This window comes from Cyanistes caeruleus, chromosome 13 (assembly GCF_971803275.1).
Source record: "Cyanistes caeruleus chromosome 13, bCyaCae1.hap1.1, whole genome shotgun sequence".
Classification (NCBI taxonomy): Eukaryota; Metazoa; Chordata; class Aves; order Passeriformes; family Paridae; genus Cyanistes; species Cyanistes caeruleus.
In genome coordinates this window covers 6,633,668-6,653,230 of record NC_141713.1, presented here as the reverse complement: position 1 = coordinate 6,653,230, position 19,563 = coordinate 6,633,668, and the positions used below count along the sequence as shown (strand labels likewise).

At 41.3% G+C, this 19,563-nt stretch overlaps 1 protein-coding gene across 46 annotated transcripts in view; it reads right to left on the bottom strand.

The window, feature by feature from the left end:
• AKAP13 (A-kinase anchoring protein 13) overlaps positions 1 to 19,563 on the bottom strand; it is a 201,160-nt gene that overhangs the window by 34,110 nt on the left and 147,487 nt on the right. For 17 of the 46 annotated variants that reach the window (XM_086849725.1, XM_086849721.1, XM_086849739.1 and 14 more), the window contains 4 exons: positions 18,403 to 18,539; positions 11,575 to 11,921; positions 2,531 to 2,708; positions 1,846 to 1,954 (listed from right to left, as the gene is read on the bottom strand). In XM_086849725.1, the coding sequence (XP_086705851.1) occupies positions 1,846 to 1,954; positions 2,531 to 2,708; positions 11,575 to 11,921; positions 18,403 to 18,539 (771 nt within the window). Of the gene's footprint in view, positions 1 to 1,845; positions 1,955 to 2,530; positions 2,709 to 5,015; positions 5,079 to 8,443; positions 8,498 to 11,574; positions 11,922 to 18,402; positions 18,540 to 19,563 lie in introns of all 46 variants that reach the window. The other 29 variants (XM_086849697.1, XM_086849708.1, XM_086849696.1 and 26 more) reach the window with 5 other exon arrangements.

The window sequence follows — 19,563 nt, the reverse complement described above, 5'->3', positions numbered from 1 at the left end:
AGGGAGTTTATACACCAAGACCTCCTTGTAACAGGCACTAAACTGCTTCACATGTCCTGTGGCCACAATTCAAACAGCATTGCTCCTCTATCAAAGGGGAAGAATTGACAAGAATAACAGAATGGTTTGGATTGGAAGGGACCTTAAAACTCATCCAGTTCCAGTCCCTCTGGCACCTTCCACTAGGGCAGGTTACCCCAAGCCTCATCCATCCTGGCCTTGAACACTTCCAGGGATGGGGAAGCCACAAATTTTTCTGGGTGATTTACTGAAGTTTTTGTAGTCAGGAAGGTGTCAGGATTGGGAAAAAAGTCCAAGAGCTAAATTTTCCAAGTGATTATTCCTTCTGGATGCTCATATTAACCCCTCAAATCCTCTAATTTCCAAATCCACCTTCCTATAAAAATGTGGCCCTTCTGAGATGTCACAAATTAATGACTGAGAAAATAAAGCTCAGAGGAATGTTAGTAATATTTACATTCAGTGTCCCAAATTCACAGACATCTGCCTCAAAGCAGAAAACTAACCCTGCTACTTTGTCCACAGCCTCTCTAGAGGCTACATCTTCTCTTTTCCTTCTTTCTCCAGGGACCAGGGTGGCCAGACTGTCTCTAGAAGAAGATGGGATAATTAAGCCTCCATGGTATTTTCAATGCTAGGCCACAGGACTTTTGAACAGCCTTGGCCTTCCAGGCCCCCTCAGCCACCAATAGCTCATTTTTGGGGAGCCAGCCAAGTTTTTTGGTGTTTGGTCAGAGGCTGGGTGCAATGCCAAGAAATTGGTAGCTTCAAGAAACAACAGTGCAGACCTTCAGCCCAAGGAGAGAAGAGGCAGTGCCATCACACAGGGCAGGGTCTGCTCTCTTCACAGGACAGAGCTGCCCCGTTCTGGTTACTGCTGCTGGGGGACACATCCCTTAGGGCTCGTTCTTATCAGTCATGGAATTATCATGGTGAAGAATTGAAGAGTTTAAAACCATCTCCTACAAAACACAATCCCTGTGAGCTTCCTCCAGCAAGCCTCCTCCATAAATGAAACACGTTCCTTAAAGCACCTTGTTGTGCTTTGCAAGGGGGAATCACATTAATAAAGAGGAAAGATCAGACACCATCACCAAGTGACAAGAGCTAAAATGTCAATAGGGTTGCTGGCTGGCAATTAATAAAATGAAAACGTGTAATACATCCTAAGCACATCCAGCTGCAGCCTTCTGAATGACTTTTTCAGCTGAAAGAATCAATTCAGCCAAGTTGCAAAATTAAGTGCTTGTTATCGCTTCAATTATGCTAAACTGGAAAATTTTATAGAATCATCTTTTATTATTTTCTTCAGGAATGAGATTCAACAAATTACACCCAACTTTTCCAAAATATTTAACTCCAAATTAATAGAAACAAACTCCCCCAAGGAGATCAAGATATGGATTCTCAAGATTCCACGTTTCAGCTTAAAAAAAACCTAGATGTAAGGAGTAAGATCTCAAGTGGAATTTATCTGACATCAAAGGAAGAAACTCTGAAAGGATGCAAAATTAGATCTTTTTTTTTTAGTTAACAAATTCAATAAAGCATAGTTTTCATATCAGTAGCCTAATTTAGAAAGAAAAAAGCAACCCACAGAAAGGAAACCCAACAGAAAGAAAACAGGAGGGATACACTATGAAGAACAAAACTAAACTGAATGATTTCTGCCTTTCCACCCACAAGTCCATGCAGCAGTGAAATATATATTACATATTCCTGTAATAAGGGAAGCATGAGCGGGCAGTAGCACATTTTGCCTTGGGTAGGTAGCAAGATATACTCAATTATACAGAGTGGGTAATGTAAAACTGGATTACTCACTGTCAAGCACTGGCTTGCTAATTGACATTAGAGACATGGATTTGGTCAGTGGAGATGAAACAGCAGAAGAACAGAAGTTAAATCCTTGTGGCTGTGATGTTTGATGCACCTGCAGAACAGAACAGAACCACACTGAGTATGTCAAGAATGACAGAACCATCCCAGCTTCAGATCCAGTTCAGTGTTAATGTTTACTGCAGCTCCCACTTGGAAACAGTGAAACAGTGCACAGGTAAATGCAACATTTTGTTTTGTATTTTAAGTGTCAAGACAACTAATTATGCAACAGAAGGACTATATGTGCTTGATTTTCTTGCAAGACATTAAAAAACAGATATTGTTAAAACTCTCTGATTGCCATGGAAATTGCTGTTGTGACTCCAACTCCTCAGCAGAACTAGACCGTGGTTCAACTTGGTAAAAAAAATCCGATGCTTAGCAGTGTGTTCCCAAAAATTGCTATTCCTCTAAGCAAGAGAAGACACAAGAGTTGTGTTGCCACAAAAAACAAAGTAGAAAACTTAAAACAGTTGGAGATTCCTCCATGTTAAAGATGGAAGATTTTTAATACTATGTATATGTACATATAAGCTGGAAGCCTTTGTCAGACTGTCACTTGGAAAATAGCTTTCAGAATGTTGATGTAGCATTTCCCAGACATCCACCAGTAGTTGGACAGCTTTACCTGGTGGTTGTAGTCTCTGATTTCTCCTTGCTCAAGCTCCTCAGTGAGCAGGACCAGGGACTGATTGCTGGCAAGTGGACTCCTCCTGAGGTCTTTGGAGTTCAGAGAAGAAGCCTCCAGGTTTGTAGAAGGCTTCTTGTTTTCACCAGAGTCTCCAGCAAGGCCTTCCAGGCTGTAACTAAAGGGAAAGCATAGAGGTCAGATGCTGCCAAACTCTTAGAGACCAGGATCTTTCAGCACAGAGCACCTGCAAACGTAAAACACACAGCAGGCACTGAAGTGTGCAGATAAAAGCAGGTGCTACTCCTCAGCATGTTCTTTTTTCTTCAGAGCAAACAGCAACATCTTTGTGCTTCTAATGAGACATAAAGGTTTGTTCCTTGCTTGAACAACCATTGAAACTCCTGGTCAATTGCCTTTCCTACTGTTTTTTTTACTCTTCTTGAGTGGTGCACATGAAAATCCAGAAACACCCCTTCTAAGGATTTTAGCATTTCTACATATTCTCTTTGCTAACTTTTTATTAGGCTCTCCCTTGGAATAAAGCCACCCAAATCAAACTACCTTGCATAGCATGATGCTGCTTGTCCTGGACCAATACCTCTCCCAGCAGCCACATCTGCTGCTGTAACACTCATCTCTGCAGCCACATCCTCTGAATCTATTTTAAAACTGCACAGTTTTGGCACTGATAATGTCATTTATTCTGCCAAAGCCAGTTTCTTTTTTACCCATGTTGTGGTTTTGGTTTTAAATTCAGTAAATGTTGTCTCCCTCACCCAATCAATTTTATTTTATCATCTACTGAGGGAGCTAGGTCTTGCCCAGCAGAGCTGAGAAGTACCTCAAAGCTAAGTAAAATACTAAACTTTTGCTTGCAGATCTGTTTGAAATAAAACATTTGGCCAATCTCTGTAGAGACAGGTGCTGATAGACAAGTGAACTCCACAGAAGAACATTAATACACTCTCCTCTCACCTACACACAACACACCCTCTCTCACATGGGACTATTTAATCTGATAAATGGTGCCCTAATATTCTGCTTCTGACCCTCTTGCTCCTTGTGCCCAACCATCAACAAACCTGCTGAAATGCCAGTGTGGGTTCACTGGGTGAAGCTTTACAGATTCCCCTGCCAGCACACAAGCACAGATCCATGGCTAATCTTTGATTTGATACTAAGTCCCAGCCCTACCCTGGATTTATATCCCAACCTGAGGCTAATCATGACATCTCAGTGGTGAAGAAGCTGACATGCAAACACAGGAAAAAGAAAACATACTGCAGGCTGTACAGATGATTTAAACAACCACAGGAGTTTTAAATTCAGGTAGACTTGCATAGCAGGGATTAATGTTCTGCAGTCCCTTAGAAGCATTAAAAGGCTCATAAATACGCACCTTGAAAGCAAAAACTAAATAAACTATGAATAAGAAGATTTAGTAGATTTAAAAAAACCTTTTTTCATGGTAATTAATGAGAAAAAAAAGACTGGTTGAAGCATTTATAATTTAATCTGCTTTAGGAAGATTGACTCATCAATGTGTATCAATAGCAGGCATCTAAAAGTGTAGGTAGAAATCAGTCCCATTTCTACTGATTATTCAGAACAGAAAAATACCTTTTTTATGTTCCAAGGTGGCAACAATGATGCTATGCAGTAGAGGGGAAAAAAAAATCATGTACATGTGATAATACTAGTTAAAACCTGCAAATATTAGCCCATAAAATAGTTATCAGTGATACTGGTCTCTAATTTGCTGATTGGCATATGTACACCACACATAATTAAACTGTACCAGGAAGAAAAAGTTTACTTCTCAATACCGAAAAAGAGTTTTAATAGCTCTACACATAACCAGCAAAAACTGCCAGAGAAAAGCTATAAAGCCATAAAATCTGGGGGACTGGCTTCAAAACAATATTGAGGAAAGATGTGACTTGCAACCATCAATCTCAAACTGGGACTTTCTAAAGAAGATGCGAACTTTAAGAGCCTGGGAAATTTTCATCTGTGGTGATCAGACTGTTTTTTTCAGAGAAGGTTTTACACTATTAGTCTCTCTGAAGAAAAGCCTAGGTCATTTACAGAGAGCAAGTCTGTGTGAACTTAAATCCTTTATGAGACTGATCTGGTACAAAGCAGTGCTGAATCATATTTAATCCTGGTTTGATTTTTCGGCTGTCACAATTATCGTTCTGATCACTGCTGCGGAAAAAAACCACGGCTTGGAGTCATCACGGAACAGAGCAGCTCAACCCAAGGGCACAGCTTCCTTAATGCCAGAGGCCAGTGGAAAGCAGCCACCACCTCCACCTGCAGCCCAGCTCTGAGGATCCACTCCCAAGGGGAATTGCTGAAAAAGCAGACCAAGCAAACAAACACGTGCACGCTTCAGGCAGAGCAGCAGTGGAGGGGACGATGCACGAGAAGCTGACGACAGGGTGTTTGCAGTGCTCCTGCACATCGATTCATACCATACCTTCTACAAGTAAAGTCAGGACCCATGGCAATGTACTGTACGCCTGAGGGACACCAGCTCAAACTAGGAACAGCAAAAGAGGCAAAGAAAGGAAAAGGGCGGTGATTACCAGGTTGCTGTGGAACGTGGGGAACGTTAAAAGACTCTCACTCTCACGTATCTTAAAAAAAAACAACAACAAACTCAGAAATAATGCAGTAGCACACGTCTGGTTGCACAAACACACCACAGTGCCCCAAATGCCTGAGGCTACCACTGAACAGGGGGGACAGGACAGTCCGTGCTTCCCCCAAACTGACCCCATCAGCGAGTATACAATGTACTGGAAAAAATACTCCTTGTGGTGAGAGAGGTTTTTGGGAAAAACAAGGCTAAAACATACCAAAGCCAATTTGCAATTAAACACACACAGCCATTGTGTTAGTAATGATTAGTATTTTCCTGGTAACTCTCATCCTCAAATCAGAAAAAGAATCCCTTACAGATATTTCATAGTGTAAGTCCCCTCCATAGAAATATTAATAACCTCAGGCTACACTTAGAAAAATAAGGAGAAAGGCACATTTTTAAATGCTGCACAGCCAGTCAGTGAAAGAGGCTGGAAGAGAAAACAGGCTAATCTTACTATTAACTTGGGATTAAATCAAGAGTCTAAAAGACCTTTCAGTTCCCATTCCCCAAAAGAGTCCCAAAGTTGCATCATGGAAGACATTAGAAATGTAAATACAGAATGCAAATATTTTGGTTGTTATTTTAGACTGCTTTTGTTATTTTTTCTCTGTTAGCTCGTGGCCCAATTGCAGGTTTTGCAGAAACAGAGAAATCCATCTTCTTGTCAGCTATGACATTTATATGATCCCTAAATCCTGAAAAAGCTGTTCAGGAAGCACACATTGTCTGAAGGGAAATTTGCATAAGCACAGGTCTCAGGTCCTGGTCTGAGATCCATGCAAGGAGGGGACATGGCCAGAGCATGTTTTGCTCCATGACAGGAGCCTATGAAAAGGGCAGAACAAATTTAACCTTCCTGGACTAGGAACTGTGAGTGCCAGAAGCCTCTGAGGGCACAGACCAAGATTTAAACCCACTGAATGCATCATGTCATGACAAGTCCTCATATTGTTTCCACACACAGTGCAACACTGGAAATATTCTGTAAGGGTTTGACAATTGGAAACATTCAGGATGCTCAATGGTAAAGTTCAGATAACTGCTGCCTGTTTTACAAAGGATGCTAACTGGGTGAGGATGCACCCAAAGCTTTGCACCCAAAAGCTCCCAGGTGTGCTTCACCAGTAGCTCACAGCACAGTACTGCAAACATTCTTCATGAACACATTCCTTCCCATAACATGCTAGTATTTCCAAGTGCTTCATCATCCTCACCCAATTCAACCACAATGGCAGGTGTTTAAATATTAGTGGGGGATGGCAGGGACTAAATACTTGTGTGAAATCACAGAGGAACCAAGGCCACAGGACTCCATCACACACAGTCTGCACTCTCAGGCCTGGGTTCAGCCTCCCAGTGCGTCACTCAGATCTGCTCAGGGGCAGCTGAGAAAGCATCCCAAGGAAGGTGTCACACATCAGGACATCTGCTTGTGGCCACAAGAGATTGGCAGACCCTTTGAGACAATCTTGTGTCACCTTGCATTCCAAAGTCACTCATTTTTGTGTGGTCCTTTTTTCGAAGGAAAGAAGATTCTCCTCATTAAAGAAACCATGTAACAACTACACTAGACTTTAAAAGATTCCTCTGTTCCTGATCACTGGCATGTTATGGTGATGATCCCAAACACTAAAACTGCAGGGGAGAGAAACAGAAAAATAGAGGGAGGGAAAAAGAGGAGCCCTACATATGTAGGAGGAAGCCTGGAAGTGTTAAGATCTCAAAGGAGGAAGGAAGGGGATCTGCTGACAAAGGCTGTGGAAAGCATTCTTGCAGAATCCCAGTCCTGTGGGGGAGCCACCATAAAATCATAAAAAGATCAATTCAGAGCATGCAAAACTCCCTTACAGAGGACATCTTGGGGAGGAGGATGAGCTTTTATCTACATCAGCCTTGTGGGGGAGCACAAACTGTTGGAATCAGTTTCAGGCTCCTGCTCCCCAAGTGGGGTTAGAGAGGATGATTCCAAAATGGTTTAGAGACCAGAAAAGGTGTGAAAATGTTTATGAAAGGATTATCACACATATCAGATATGACCAGGTATTCTAGACATTTTCTTTACTCTACTTGTAAGCTCATTGTTTCAGGATATTTTGACTCTAAATACTAACACAGCTCCTACAGAGGAGCCTTAAGAGATCACTGATAAAAAGAAGTACATTTGCATGAGCTGAGAAGACAAGCACTGGACTGCTTCCTGAACTGATGCAAATGAAGTGGCTTCTTAGAAGTAAAAAAAGCTTTTTCTTGTGTCTTTTTAAAACAATTCTTTTTTAAGAGTGCTCTTTTGACCTGTACAGCACTGCTAGGGTTCATTGAAGCTGCTGTACAGTGAGGCATGCTGATTTTTTTGGTCATAGCGTCATTCTTTTCACATGTGGGAATGTGGTAGTTTGTTTACACACACATCACCCCATCCATATTTCCAGTGAAGTGAAATCCCAAGTTAACCTGGCACAGGCTATGGGAAGTGAGACAAGGTTGAACCACTGAAGGGCAGAAGTTCAACCTCTCTTTTTTCTTTAGCCTAAAATGTCTAAGTGTGGACAGTCCACATCTGCTGTGTCAAAAACTAAGTATATATTTATATACATATTTGTATTTATTTATATATTATTTGTATTAGTTATTTGTATGTACTTATATACAAATAACTAATGCAAAGGTTACATGAGTGGAACTGCATATCCATGGGATGGATGAGAAATTGAAAGTTTGTTATAGAGAGGAAAAACACATGGGAGTAAAGAGAAAAACACACCTTTTTTTCTCTTTTTTAGGCAGATGGTTATAAAAACCATCACAAGAGCAAAATTAAAGACCTTAAATTCAACCAGCTGCAGATCTTCAGAGTGTTCTCCAACTCTGAGATCGTGTCTGACCCATTCCCTCCCCTAGCTGCCCCTCCTGCAAGTCTTGCCAGGAGTCTCTGATGTGCTTTAAATCTAAATCACACACATGCTCCCAGGTAAACTGTTTCAACCAACTACAAATCTTACACATGGTGAAGGTCAACAAAATCATATCTGAGATTTCTTTTCACTACTGACATAACATTCTGGGGAAAACAGCTCGAGCATGTGCTCTGTGGGGCACAAACCCTGCCCTGGGTCAGACTGGAGAGAGAAAGCAGCCAGGTGGGATGCACAGCTCTAATGCCAACACTTCCAGAGGTCCTACAGGTTTTCTAACATGAGAGGATGGAGTTAGTAGACATTCAAACACAACACAGTTAGTCACATTAGTTGGCTTTGTACCTTCTCCTATGAATGGGAGGCTTCTTTATACCATCCCCCAGAATTCGCATTGAACTGAAAATGAATCATGGAGAATGGTCAGCAGCTTGAATGAAAAAAAAATTAACAAATGGCAGCTAAAGGATTAATATCCCCAACACACAGACAGAGGGAATGAACATACAGGGAAAACACAAAATGAAATATGAAGGGAAGCAATGAGTCTCTGTGTTTCTCCTCTCTTCTACAAATAAATCTGGGGTTTGGTTGGTTTTATTTTGTACAGAAAGAAGGCTGCACAGGTATTGACCATGATGCAACTTTGCTGCTGCCAAAGCCAGGTCAGTTTAAAGTTTAGATAAGGCCAAACTCTTTGACAGAAGCTGTTAGCAGCAGTGATTAACACCAGCTCCAGTTTTGCAGTGCTTAATCCATCAGTGAAACATGAGGGTGTTTCTTTCCCCAGCCTGGATGTTTAACACACTGCAGCATTGTTGAAAGACAGGCATTTCAAATCTGCTATGAATGTCAGGAATTAACTGAAGGATGAACATCCTTTTGTGCAGCCTTGTTGGTTTTCTTTGTATTTTAATAGCAAAATGTAGGCACAAGGACTATCTGTGAAGTGCATTAGAGGAAAGATGGGAAGTGAAGGGGATTGAGCATTTTTTCACATTTCATTTAAGATTATTGTTTTTTCATCCTGATTTTTTCTGTGAACAAATTTTATACTCATCCCTCTAAGAAACAGGAAACACATAACGGTGGAAAAGATCAGGTTTTACAAAAGGCTGATTTTTTTTTCTGTAGGCTTTTTGGATCCTGTATCAGCACCTTTATCTAAGCTTGACTTAGCTATCTTTGTCATCAAGGTTAGGACTATTTTTGGTGTGGATGAGGGCTGCAAGTGGTTGCTGGGGCAGGAAGCACCTCTCAGAGCCCAGCTGATGGTGCACTCTGTCACCCCATTCCTCTTCCTGGCGGCACAGCCCAGTTCTAATCCTTGGGCTGGTTTAGGTGGCAATTCAACTTGATTTGGTTATTTTTCTCCTCATTTAGTGAGCACAAGCTGCTCACCTACAGAGCAGAGAAGTGCCAGAGGAGGGGAGGGCGCACAAAGGGTGGTGGGAGCAGAACAGATCCAGCCAGACAAACCTCAGCCAACCTTGTGCTCAGTGTTACTCCACTTGCAAGGTTTGCAAAAGTCAACTTACAATAAGGACTTTTCCCCTTCAGCTGGAAAAGCATCTACTGCATGTGAAATAAATGAATAAGCAAACACTCAGAATTTAACTGACTTGAGTGGAAGTCACTTGTTTGCACTTTACTCCCTCAGTATTTGTTGTTTCGCACTAAGCAACGAGCCTCAATAGCACAAGAGCCACATATGAAAAGAACAAAGAAAACAACAAAACGACACAGCAAATAATCCAAATTCCTTTCTAAAAGAAGCATAAAAACAAACATGAATTTAATCAGCACCACAGACCCACCCATGTTTTCTTTTAATTCCCCGACATGACAGCTATCCTTATGTACTACAGCTCTATGTGAGAACATATGAGAAGAATTACTGTTCCTTTAACTCAGATTTTCTTACATTTACAATGAATGTATTTTCCCATATCACAAACAGCCTCCAAAGCGTGATGTAGGAGAATTTAACCCCATCTGTTCAGTGTTAGCAGTGATTGCCAGCTATGCAGTTTATTACCCTCAGAAATCCTTATGCATCTGAGGCCCTACACTCAGAAGTAAATCTCCCCAAATGAGTTTATGGAATCATTCTGTCATCTGCAGGTATGCTGACTCTTTTGTCACTTTAAAAAAAATTGATGGGCATTACTTGACTTATTTAAATATTACCTGGGGACCAGGAATGAAGCCCAAAAAAGATGACAGTGTTCAACAACAACAATAAAAATATTTCACTGTACGCTACTTAGAGGATCCCGAATGGTTTTCAAAATTGATTTTAAAACCTGAAGGGTCTCTGATATTCCTTTAGTGAAACCCTAATTTTGCTGCTGTGTGTAAAGGATGCAGACATTCCTGATGCCTGCTGCCTCTCCCTGCATTATCCAAAGGGGTCAGTAACCATTTTCAGGAACCTGCAGTGAGTGGCCAGTTTTAATTTAATGCCATCCAGCCCCACGTGCAATGACTCTGTTTCTGTTAACAGCAGAATGTTTGCCATGAGGCCACAGCAGGCAGCCAGAGAGTGGCACTGACCTGCACACCTGGGCCTGCAGCCTCTATGAGCTGCAGGGAGGATGTGGCACCCTGACCCTGCTAAAGCAACTGGCAATTCCTGCTCTGAAAGCATTAAAGCACATTAAAAACACTGGCCAAAGCTCCACTGGGCTCAGATTACACAGGATTTGGCCTCAAGAACCCCACAGCCCAAATGCTGAACAGTGCAGGGCATGGCAGGGAACCTCACACCAATTACTACTTTTTGGCGTGCATCTTCCTTTACTTCATCTTCTTCCCCACTGAAATGGGGGACTGAGCAACATTTCTTCCCCCAGTGACTTGGAAGCAGCATGGACACACACGGTTTGTATCCCTCTCCCCCTTTCACCTTCTGAAAGAATAGATGGGAAAACTTCCCTTTTGAATCTTCCTGAATAACACCAGGAACATTGGTGATGAGTTAGGTGGAACTTACTGCCCATGAGAGACTGAGGTGGAACTAATTCCGTGAAACAGGGAGGACCCATCTCACCATTATGAAGAGTTTCCACAGAATTTTTTTAAACCCCAGTGCCTGTGTTATCTCTTAATACAATCAGAGCAATAATGGTCATGTTTATTCTGTGGGCAGTGAGATTTAACACTCCAATAATTCCTTTGTACAGAAAGGGGGCGTGACAGTTCTAATGGAAGACCTGTCCTGAGGTAATTCCATTTACTCTGGAAAGCTCAAGCATACTGTAGGTATTAAGTACTTTAATCCTGAAAGTTAATTTAAGAAAAAACAAACAAACATACATTAGGAGATTGTCTTAACCTCTTCAAATGAAAAAGAAATAATCAAAAGTGACGGTGCTCACTTCTGATAAACTCTTCAGTTTTATCATGCCAGGTTAAAAGCTCAGACAAATATGCATGAGTGGGTGCAGAGTAAATCAAAGCAGCTCCTCACTCACCTCCTCTGATTGATTTCTGCCTCGTTGGTGGCATTCTTCCCCGGCCCCCAGCTGTGCCGGCGGAAAGGGGACAGCGGCCGCATGGAGCTGCGCAGGACGGAGGAAGGCGCGGGCACATCCGTGATGCTGTCCAGCTCCTCTTCCTTCTCTCCTCCCTCTGAGGACACCATGTTGGTGCAGCTGCCATCCAGGCTGTGCCTGTCCTTGGGCTGGGCAAAGCTCCCCATGGGTGGGAAGGGGAGGGACGTGTCGCTGCCCAGGGATGAGTTCCTCTCCAGGGACATGGTGTCATCTGCAGAGGAGCTGGAGCTGGTGACATCGCACGCAGACTGCTCCTCTTCAGGCTGCTGTGGGTAAGGAAAATTAAAAATAAATTAAAGTAGAATTATAGACTGGTTTGGGTTGTAAGGGCCCTCTAAAGATGAGCTAGTCCAACACCCTTGCCGTGGACAGGGATATTGTTCGCTATATCAGGTTGTTCAGAGACCCGTCCAGCCATTCGCTTCCAATGAAGTGAATACACTTAATATTTTAAGCAAATGCAAATATTTTATACTTCACACGAGCTGAGAGATTTCTTAGTCGATGGCATAAGGCAAATAAACCATCATAGAACTGAGACTTTTTGCTCTGGTTTCAGAAGAGGTTGAAATGCTCTGCAGGGTGACCTTTTCCAACCCACAAGTCCCTGGCTGCCATTACCCAGGCTCCCAGCCCAGATCCTCTGCCTGCCTTTCTCTCCCCAATTCCATATTTCATCTTGCACAGCAAATTCTGTTCCTCTCACCATTTCTGGCTAAACCTGTTATCAATCAAGGTGCCATAAAACTGCCAAAGGTTTACTGAGAGAAAGTAATGGGGAAGGGGGTTATCACAGCTCCTGATGACAAACTCCAGCCTCTCCTGTGGGACTGGGATGGCCTTGTAGAGCTCAAGGGCAATGCACAGTTCCACTTCATCATGCAACACAAAAGGGAGAATTGCTCAGTAGCAGAAAACAGACAGAAAAAATTAAAAGCTTAATTCCCCATCCCCAACTACTTTCCATTAAAGAGCAAGTTAATACTAGGGTTTGCAGCATTTTTCAAATCCAACTGTCATCCAAAAATATTGTTCTTACAGGATCAGCCACCCTGTATTAGAGCTTTTGAGTCATACTGTAATTTTTGGGTTTCATTTCCTCCAAAAGCAGTATGTAGAAGCCAAACTGGCTCTCTCTGGCCAAAGGCCACGTGCTGACCATACAGCCCCAGAAGAGCCCGTGCATATTCTGTGTTCCCTGTGGCCACCATAAAAAACACAAGCATCTCTCTGACATCACCTCCAGCCTGAAATGGTGTTTGCCCTGAGGGACTGACATGGGAAGTTTCAATTTATCCTCCTGCAGAGCCCTGTGCTGTATCATTTGAAAGAATAACAGGCAGAGTGTCAGGCCATGCACAAGAGAGAGTTCAGCAAAGCCCTGGTGGTTGAGTGTCCTCACACAGTGGGCTCAGGGGGCTGGGCAGGAGCTGAGTGCCCCAGGGGCTGCAGGCTGCCAGCAAGCACTTGGCAGAAGACAACTGGATACAAAATCCTGTTCTTGGAAGGGAAAGATGGGCATCAGACTCCATGGAGGGAAGGATGAGCAGGAGTGATGTTAAACAGCCCAGAGACTTTTGTTTTTCTGTGATTTATTTGAGGGGCACAAACTATAAGCTATAAGCTTTTTATTTAACTGAACAAAAAGAAAGTGAAATATGCAAAAAACCTTCTAATTGAGTATTTCACTATTCAGAGAGAAGCCTTGTTTCAAGTTTAGTTATTTTTTACTCTTAGTTCAGTTTAATAGGTATACAATAACATTCTGAGATGGTTTAACAAAATGCTGTCACACTGCTGCCCTTCTCACATCCATCAAAGGGAAACAGATAAAAAAAAAAAAAAAAAGACAGCATCCATAGCACAACACCGAAGTACAAGAACCTTTTAAACACAAAGCATAAAAAAATGCACTTAAAATACATCCCTCCAAAAACATTCACTTTGTGTTAAGGTATGTCAAACATTAATAGTGGATTTCAGAAAGCTATGTTCTGAAAACTAGTAAACTATTGAATTTGATACATTTGAATAGGAAGCTGAGGTTTAAAGAAAAAAGAACTGAAATGGAAGCCCTGTGAAGTTTTTGATGATGTTCAGCAGTATTCAAGATAATCTGATATTTGTGTGAGTCATGATGTGATCTTATTGAATTGCTTAAATACAGACAAATCAAGTAGTTATTATGTGGATAACACTCCCACGGTGGAGGAAAGAGTCTGCCACTTTTCCAAGCCAGAAAAATACTGTCAGACATTAGATCAGACTGGATGGGGTTTTGGAGCAACCTGGTCTAGTGGAAGGTGTCCCTGCCCATGGCAGGGGGTTGGAACAAGGTGAGTTTAAGGTCCCTTCCAACCCAAATCATCCTGGGACTGGGGCAGCAGAGCAGGAGAGGAGAGGACTGACTTCACCCCATCAGCTGCATGAGGTATGGGAGAGTTTGGAAACTTTCAATCTGGATGGAAATCTAGAAACAGAACACCAAATGAAATAGGGAGGAATTAAAGTAAAAGGAGGGATTTTTATTTCCCAGATGAGAATACTGCTGCAGCTTGAACTGCACAACAAAACCCACCTCCCTAACAAGGAAGACTGAGGGATTTTATCGCAAAATGCAGTTCAAGGAGACATTTGAGAAAATCTGAAAAATAGATTTGGTCCATTTTAACTTTTACCTTGAGCATTCGACTGACGACAGAGCACAATAAACAATTCCCTTGAACTTGTGGCTCATGATTATTCTTCTAAAAATATTCTGCCATCATTTCAATGATTTTTTTTTTTTTTTGAAACAAAGGAGAACAGTTAATATGAAAGACGACTCTGTCTGAAAAATGCCAAGCATGGCTGACACATCTAAAACATCTATATTGTAGTCACCACTGCAAAAAATTAGCTGTCTGGCCAGTAAATATGCATTGCTCTTTAATCCTATTTGAGGAAGAAAATATCATGTTTGAAGAACAGAATGAGCTCTTTTCTTACAGGAAAAAGGAAATATTAAAGAAATACTAATTTTCTTCAAGTTAGGCTTGCTGGATTGCACCTCAATGAATTCAGGGCATAACTGTGACCATAAACCTCGTGGCCAAAAAGAGCCTTTACAGATGTTTGCTAATAGGCATTTTCTCTGCCCTCAGTATTTGCCAAGAAGCTTCTAAGAAAAAACAAGATAAGGTGCAAAAGTGAGCATTCTGAGAAAGAACACATGTAATTCTCCATGAATAGGGACAACAGAAATCACTGGGATGGTGGGGGTATAAGATAAATCCCTCCACTGTAGGAGGTCTTGATAAGGGGAATTTAAATGTTCTTTCAATCATTTCCATGATGACAACATGCAAAGTGCTGAGACAAACTTTCTCTGTCCCCTGACCTTCAAAGACATTAAAGGTGTTAGAGTATTTTAAAAAAGAAGATGAAAAAAATTAAACCTTGGAATCTTGAAGTCTATTTGGAATACCATTCCACTAAAGGAGCAAACACTTTTAGTTGGCTTGATATACATAATCCAGCAGAGCAATTTTTCATTTGGATTTGCCCGTGGCTCCAGGTTCCTTAAAATTAACTTCAACAGTGGCCTTCTATTAATTATTTATCGTAACTTTTATGATTTGGAGTGGAGGTGAAAGCCTTTTCCTTAAAATTTTTATTCCTTTGGGTTTTTTTGTTTTGTTTTGTTTTTTGCACAGCTGTTGGTTTTTTTTTTTTTTTTTGTTTTTTTTTTAAGAGATACAACTCTGGGGAAAAAAAAAAAAGCAAAACATTTATGTTTTTGTGTCTTTTCTTTGAGCAAACCGAAACAAAGGCAGAAATTAAACAATGTTCAAGACTGAGTTGCAATCCCTTCCTTTGGTGATGATCTGTGGGTTCCTGACTCCCTTCAGCTGAATCATTTCCCAAGAGACACATTAAAAAGCCTCCCAGTAACGCTGGACTTCGGTGGCTGGTTAAAAGTTAAGATGAGCAAAGCATGTGGGCTCCACCCCAGGATGTTGCCAGATGACTGTGAGAAATGACCTTATGCAGCATTAATCATTCAAGAAGGAGGTTGCTGCAAAGCCTGCCCAGATGGCTGTCTGGGACAGAGAGGGAAAAGCAGGATGACGAGGACATGGGAATGAATGCTGATGCAAAAAAAATTAAACGTTTTGCTGAAGCCATAGACTTGGAAACAACTTCTGCATCTCATTGACAGCCTGTAAAGTCTGACAAAACAGGCAGGTTTTAGTGCTAAAGCTCCCTGAACCCAAGAGCTCATGTTCCACAGCTCAGCACACATCCTTCAGAGAAAGAAATGAAACAAGCACAGGAGAAGGGAAGGAGATGGAAGAGGAGCACACAGCAAACACCAGGGACAGGGTGAGGCACCTGCAGATCCTGTGACTTCACAGACCCAAATTCTTCATGGGCCCGGGACAGAACCACCAGGGTTTTCAAACTCTGAATTTCAAGTGATGTCTGAGGAAGCAGCACAAAGACCCTGGACAGACAGCAACTTGCTATTCCTACATTTATTTTAATGCATTAAGCAGTTAGCATAGAAGTAGTTATTTCTACAATAAAAAACCCAGAACCAACTCTAGTAGACAGAAGTTCAACTCTTTCTCCACAGAAAGGGGAAACAAGAACAAAACTAGCAATAACAATAATCACCATGACACTGAAAGGTTTGAGATCCTCTTTTTGTTCATAAACATATTCTGTCTCTTCCCAGTTTGATACAGAAACTGTACTATTTCACAGGTTTATAAATGATCAACTACAGCCAAGACAAGGTTCTTACAATATTTTTCAGAAAAAAGATTACAGCCACCACTTATTTTGGTGGTCATTAAAAATATCTATAATTTGCATTTCTACCACCTGGAGTCAGTACTGTAAAACCAAATAGATTTAATTAAGGAAAAAGCTCACAACACTAAATTAGTTTTTCTAATCTGTTAGAAATAACTTTAACTGCAGAAAAAATACTGAGATAAATCCTGAGAAAGACAAGGAATCAAACTGGTCAGGAAAACAAACGCAAAGCAACTGAAGTTGAGATTAGCTTTGAATAACTTCCTAAACTCAACTCAGGAACCTTTTCAAGCCATTTGAAGACAAAGTCTGCAACTCACTGCATAATGAGAACAATGCAAAGGCTACTAAATTAAGAAATTCCATTTCAACAAAGCAAAAAAATTCCTGCCTCTGCCCACTCTCCACTGGCAATTGAAGCTCTGCTTTCCCCACCACCTCCTCCCTTCACTGTGGCATCCCTGCTGCACTGCTCTACCTATTCTGTTTACATTTTAATCTTTCTTTCTGGTATTTGGAGAAGGAAAATTTCCACCTAAGAAAAGGGAAAAAGCTAAAATTCTGTAGAATATAAAATTTGCTGTGTTCCCACTGCACCCTTCTCCCACACTTTCCCATACAAGCATTACATCAGGCTCAAATGGCAGCGGGCTGTCGCAATCCCTGTCACTCTACACAAGGGAACTGAAGACAGCCTGCTCTGCCAAACAGCCTTGTACTCTGACAATCCAGGGTCCCAGATCCTTTTGACACTAGGATGGGAAAGGGTGAGGCTGGTGAGCTCTGTGCCCTACCACATGCATTAAGGATGACTTTACTGTTCATTTATAGCACATGAGATCATTTAGCCTGGGCTGTGGTGTTTCCCATCCTGCTGGAAAATATTCACCACCATCTGATTTGACTTCAGCAAACGGAATTCTCTTCAATTCAATACATTTCTCAGAAAGCCAGTGTGAAAGCTACTCTGAGAGTTAAGTTTTTCAGAGTAGGAGCTGTGCCTGCTCAAACCTATGAGCTGCAGCTGAACCAAGGAGTGGGGTTTTCATGGAGACCACAGTGATGGCTGCTCTAAAGAAGGGTCACATCCCTTTTGATTCTACTTCACTATATTCTTTCTGGGTGCTCTTTCATCATCTGCTTATGCCAAGAATACAAATTACAAGCAAGATGACTCTTTAAGAGCAAAAACCTGATGACCCCCTGAATAAATTCAGGCTGCTTTGACGTAGATGCAAAAGACTGATGCCAAAGGAAGGCATCCTCTGCTCAGGAGGCCAGCTCTGTCTCTCAAGTCTCTCCCACTCCTCAGCAGCACAAAGCGTACAGGGATGACTAAGGTTAGCAATGACTTCTGTTGTTGATTTTAAGCAAACTTAGAAACACTTTAATTCTACTTGCACGCAAACAGGCATTAGAGGTATGTCACCTAGGCAACAAAACTATTCCCTGGAATTGGCCTGAAGTATTTAGAATGACTGTTTCCTTCCTATGACACTGCATTTACAGAAAAACACTGGTTCCTCTGAGAATTACAGCATATAAATCTGAAGGTGTCAGAAGAAAGGTCACAGTTTGCTGGAGAAGAGCTCTTTGTTACATGAGTTAAAGATGGATTTCATATCGTCTGTGCAATCCCTAATGACCTTGCAAGAAAATCCACCTTTTCAACTGTTCCTCTGGTGCCTGATTTACTTTTGGAAAGACAAAATTACTTCCATGTTTTTAACCATTGAGGGCTGCACAGCTTTTGGAATTCTGCTGCAAGTAAATACATCCCTCATGTTGCTGCATCCGAGGAGGAGACCGGATCCTTCCCATCTATTTGGTTCCAGGATAATCACTTCCAGGTTTCCAGCTCACCAGTGAAACCAAGATGATCTGTGTGTGCTCTATGGGTTTATCAGAGGCTTTTTTAACCATATCCCAACCAGGCTTTCTTACCTTCCCAAAGACAAGGTCTTCCATCCCATCGCCAGGCATGGGGAAGAGGTCAGACTCACTCCCAGACTCTCGTTTAAGACCACCCTGTGACGAGGCACAGACGCTGCTCAGCCCATCCTCCAAGAAGTTCTCACATTCTGCAGGAGCAAAGCACAAAAAGTCACAACTTGAGGCTTTCTGCAGCATCCACACATCAGACTTGCATTCTCTCAGTGAATTCCAGGATTTAAATCATATAGCTTTCATTTATAAAGCTTTATAAATTTGTTCATGTCCCAAAACTGCCTGTGAATTCTCAAATGATTTATTCCAGAGTTTAAAACTCCTTTTGAAGTGCATCACTGAAGTACATGGTGTAAAGTGAAATTCTCCATGAAACAGCTGTAAACACTTGTAGCTTGAGGTGCTGATAAATATACTACATATGAGGTAACCCATATAGTGCATAATGGGATGTTTCCTATTGACTGCAACAACTGCAAAATTAGATTCATATTCAATAAATATAAAAATGTAACTTGTCAATGTTTGCTTTCTTTCTCAAAGAATCAATTCCCTCTAAATGCCAAGGTGCTTTTAGTGCACATTTGGAAAATTATTTAATTTCTTCTTCTACACTCCTTACTGAAAAAGCACTACTGTGAATTCCATGACAAGCTTTACTTTTTCAAGATTCAAAAAAAATTAAATGATTTTTAAAAAACCTCTCAGCTTTCGTAACTCCTTACATTGAAATATAACCATTTTGCATCTGTTTGTTTTCTCAAATGCTTCCAGCTGTTTGCACTGGGTTAATCAGGAGCACAGAACTAGACTGCAGCCCCTGCAAAAGCCCTCTTTCCAAAACCTTTAACAGATAAGTTTTTGTCTAAGAAACGCCTGTATATATTTTATTTGTTCATCCCACAGGCCAAAGTATTAATGACAATTTTGAAAAACATTCATATTTCCCAGCTCAAAATATTTTCTAATTTTTAGCTTTTCTGGTTTTGTTTGATTTTTTTTTAAAGAAAGGTGCTATTTTGCATCTCCTCTAACTAAACAGATCCAAAATGTGCTCAGCTGTCTGGAGAAGAGCCAGGGCAATAAAATATTAGTTCACTCTTAAATTATACCTCACTAACTCCATCCTTGGTCAATTCAAGCTTAAACATCAGCAAA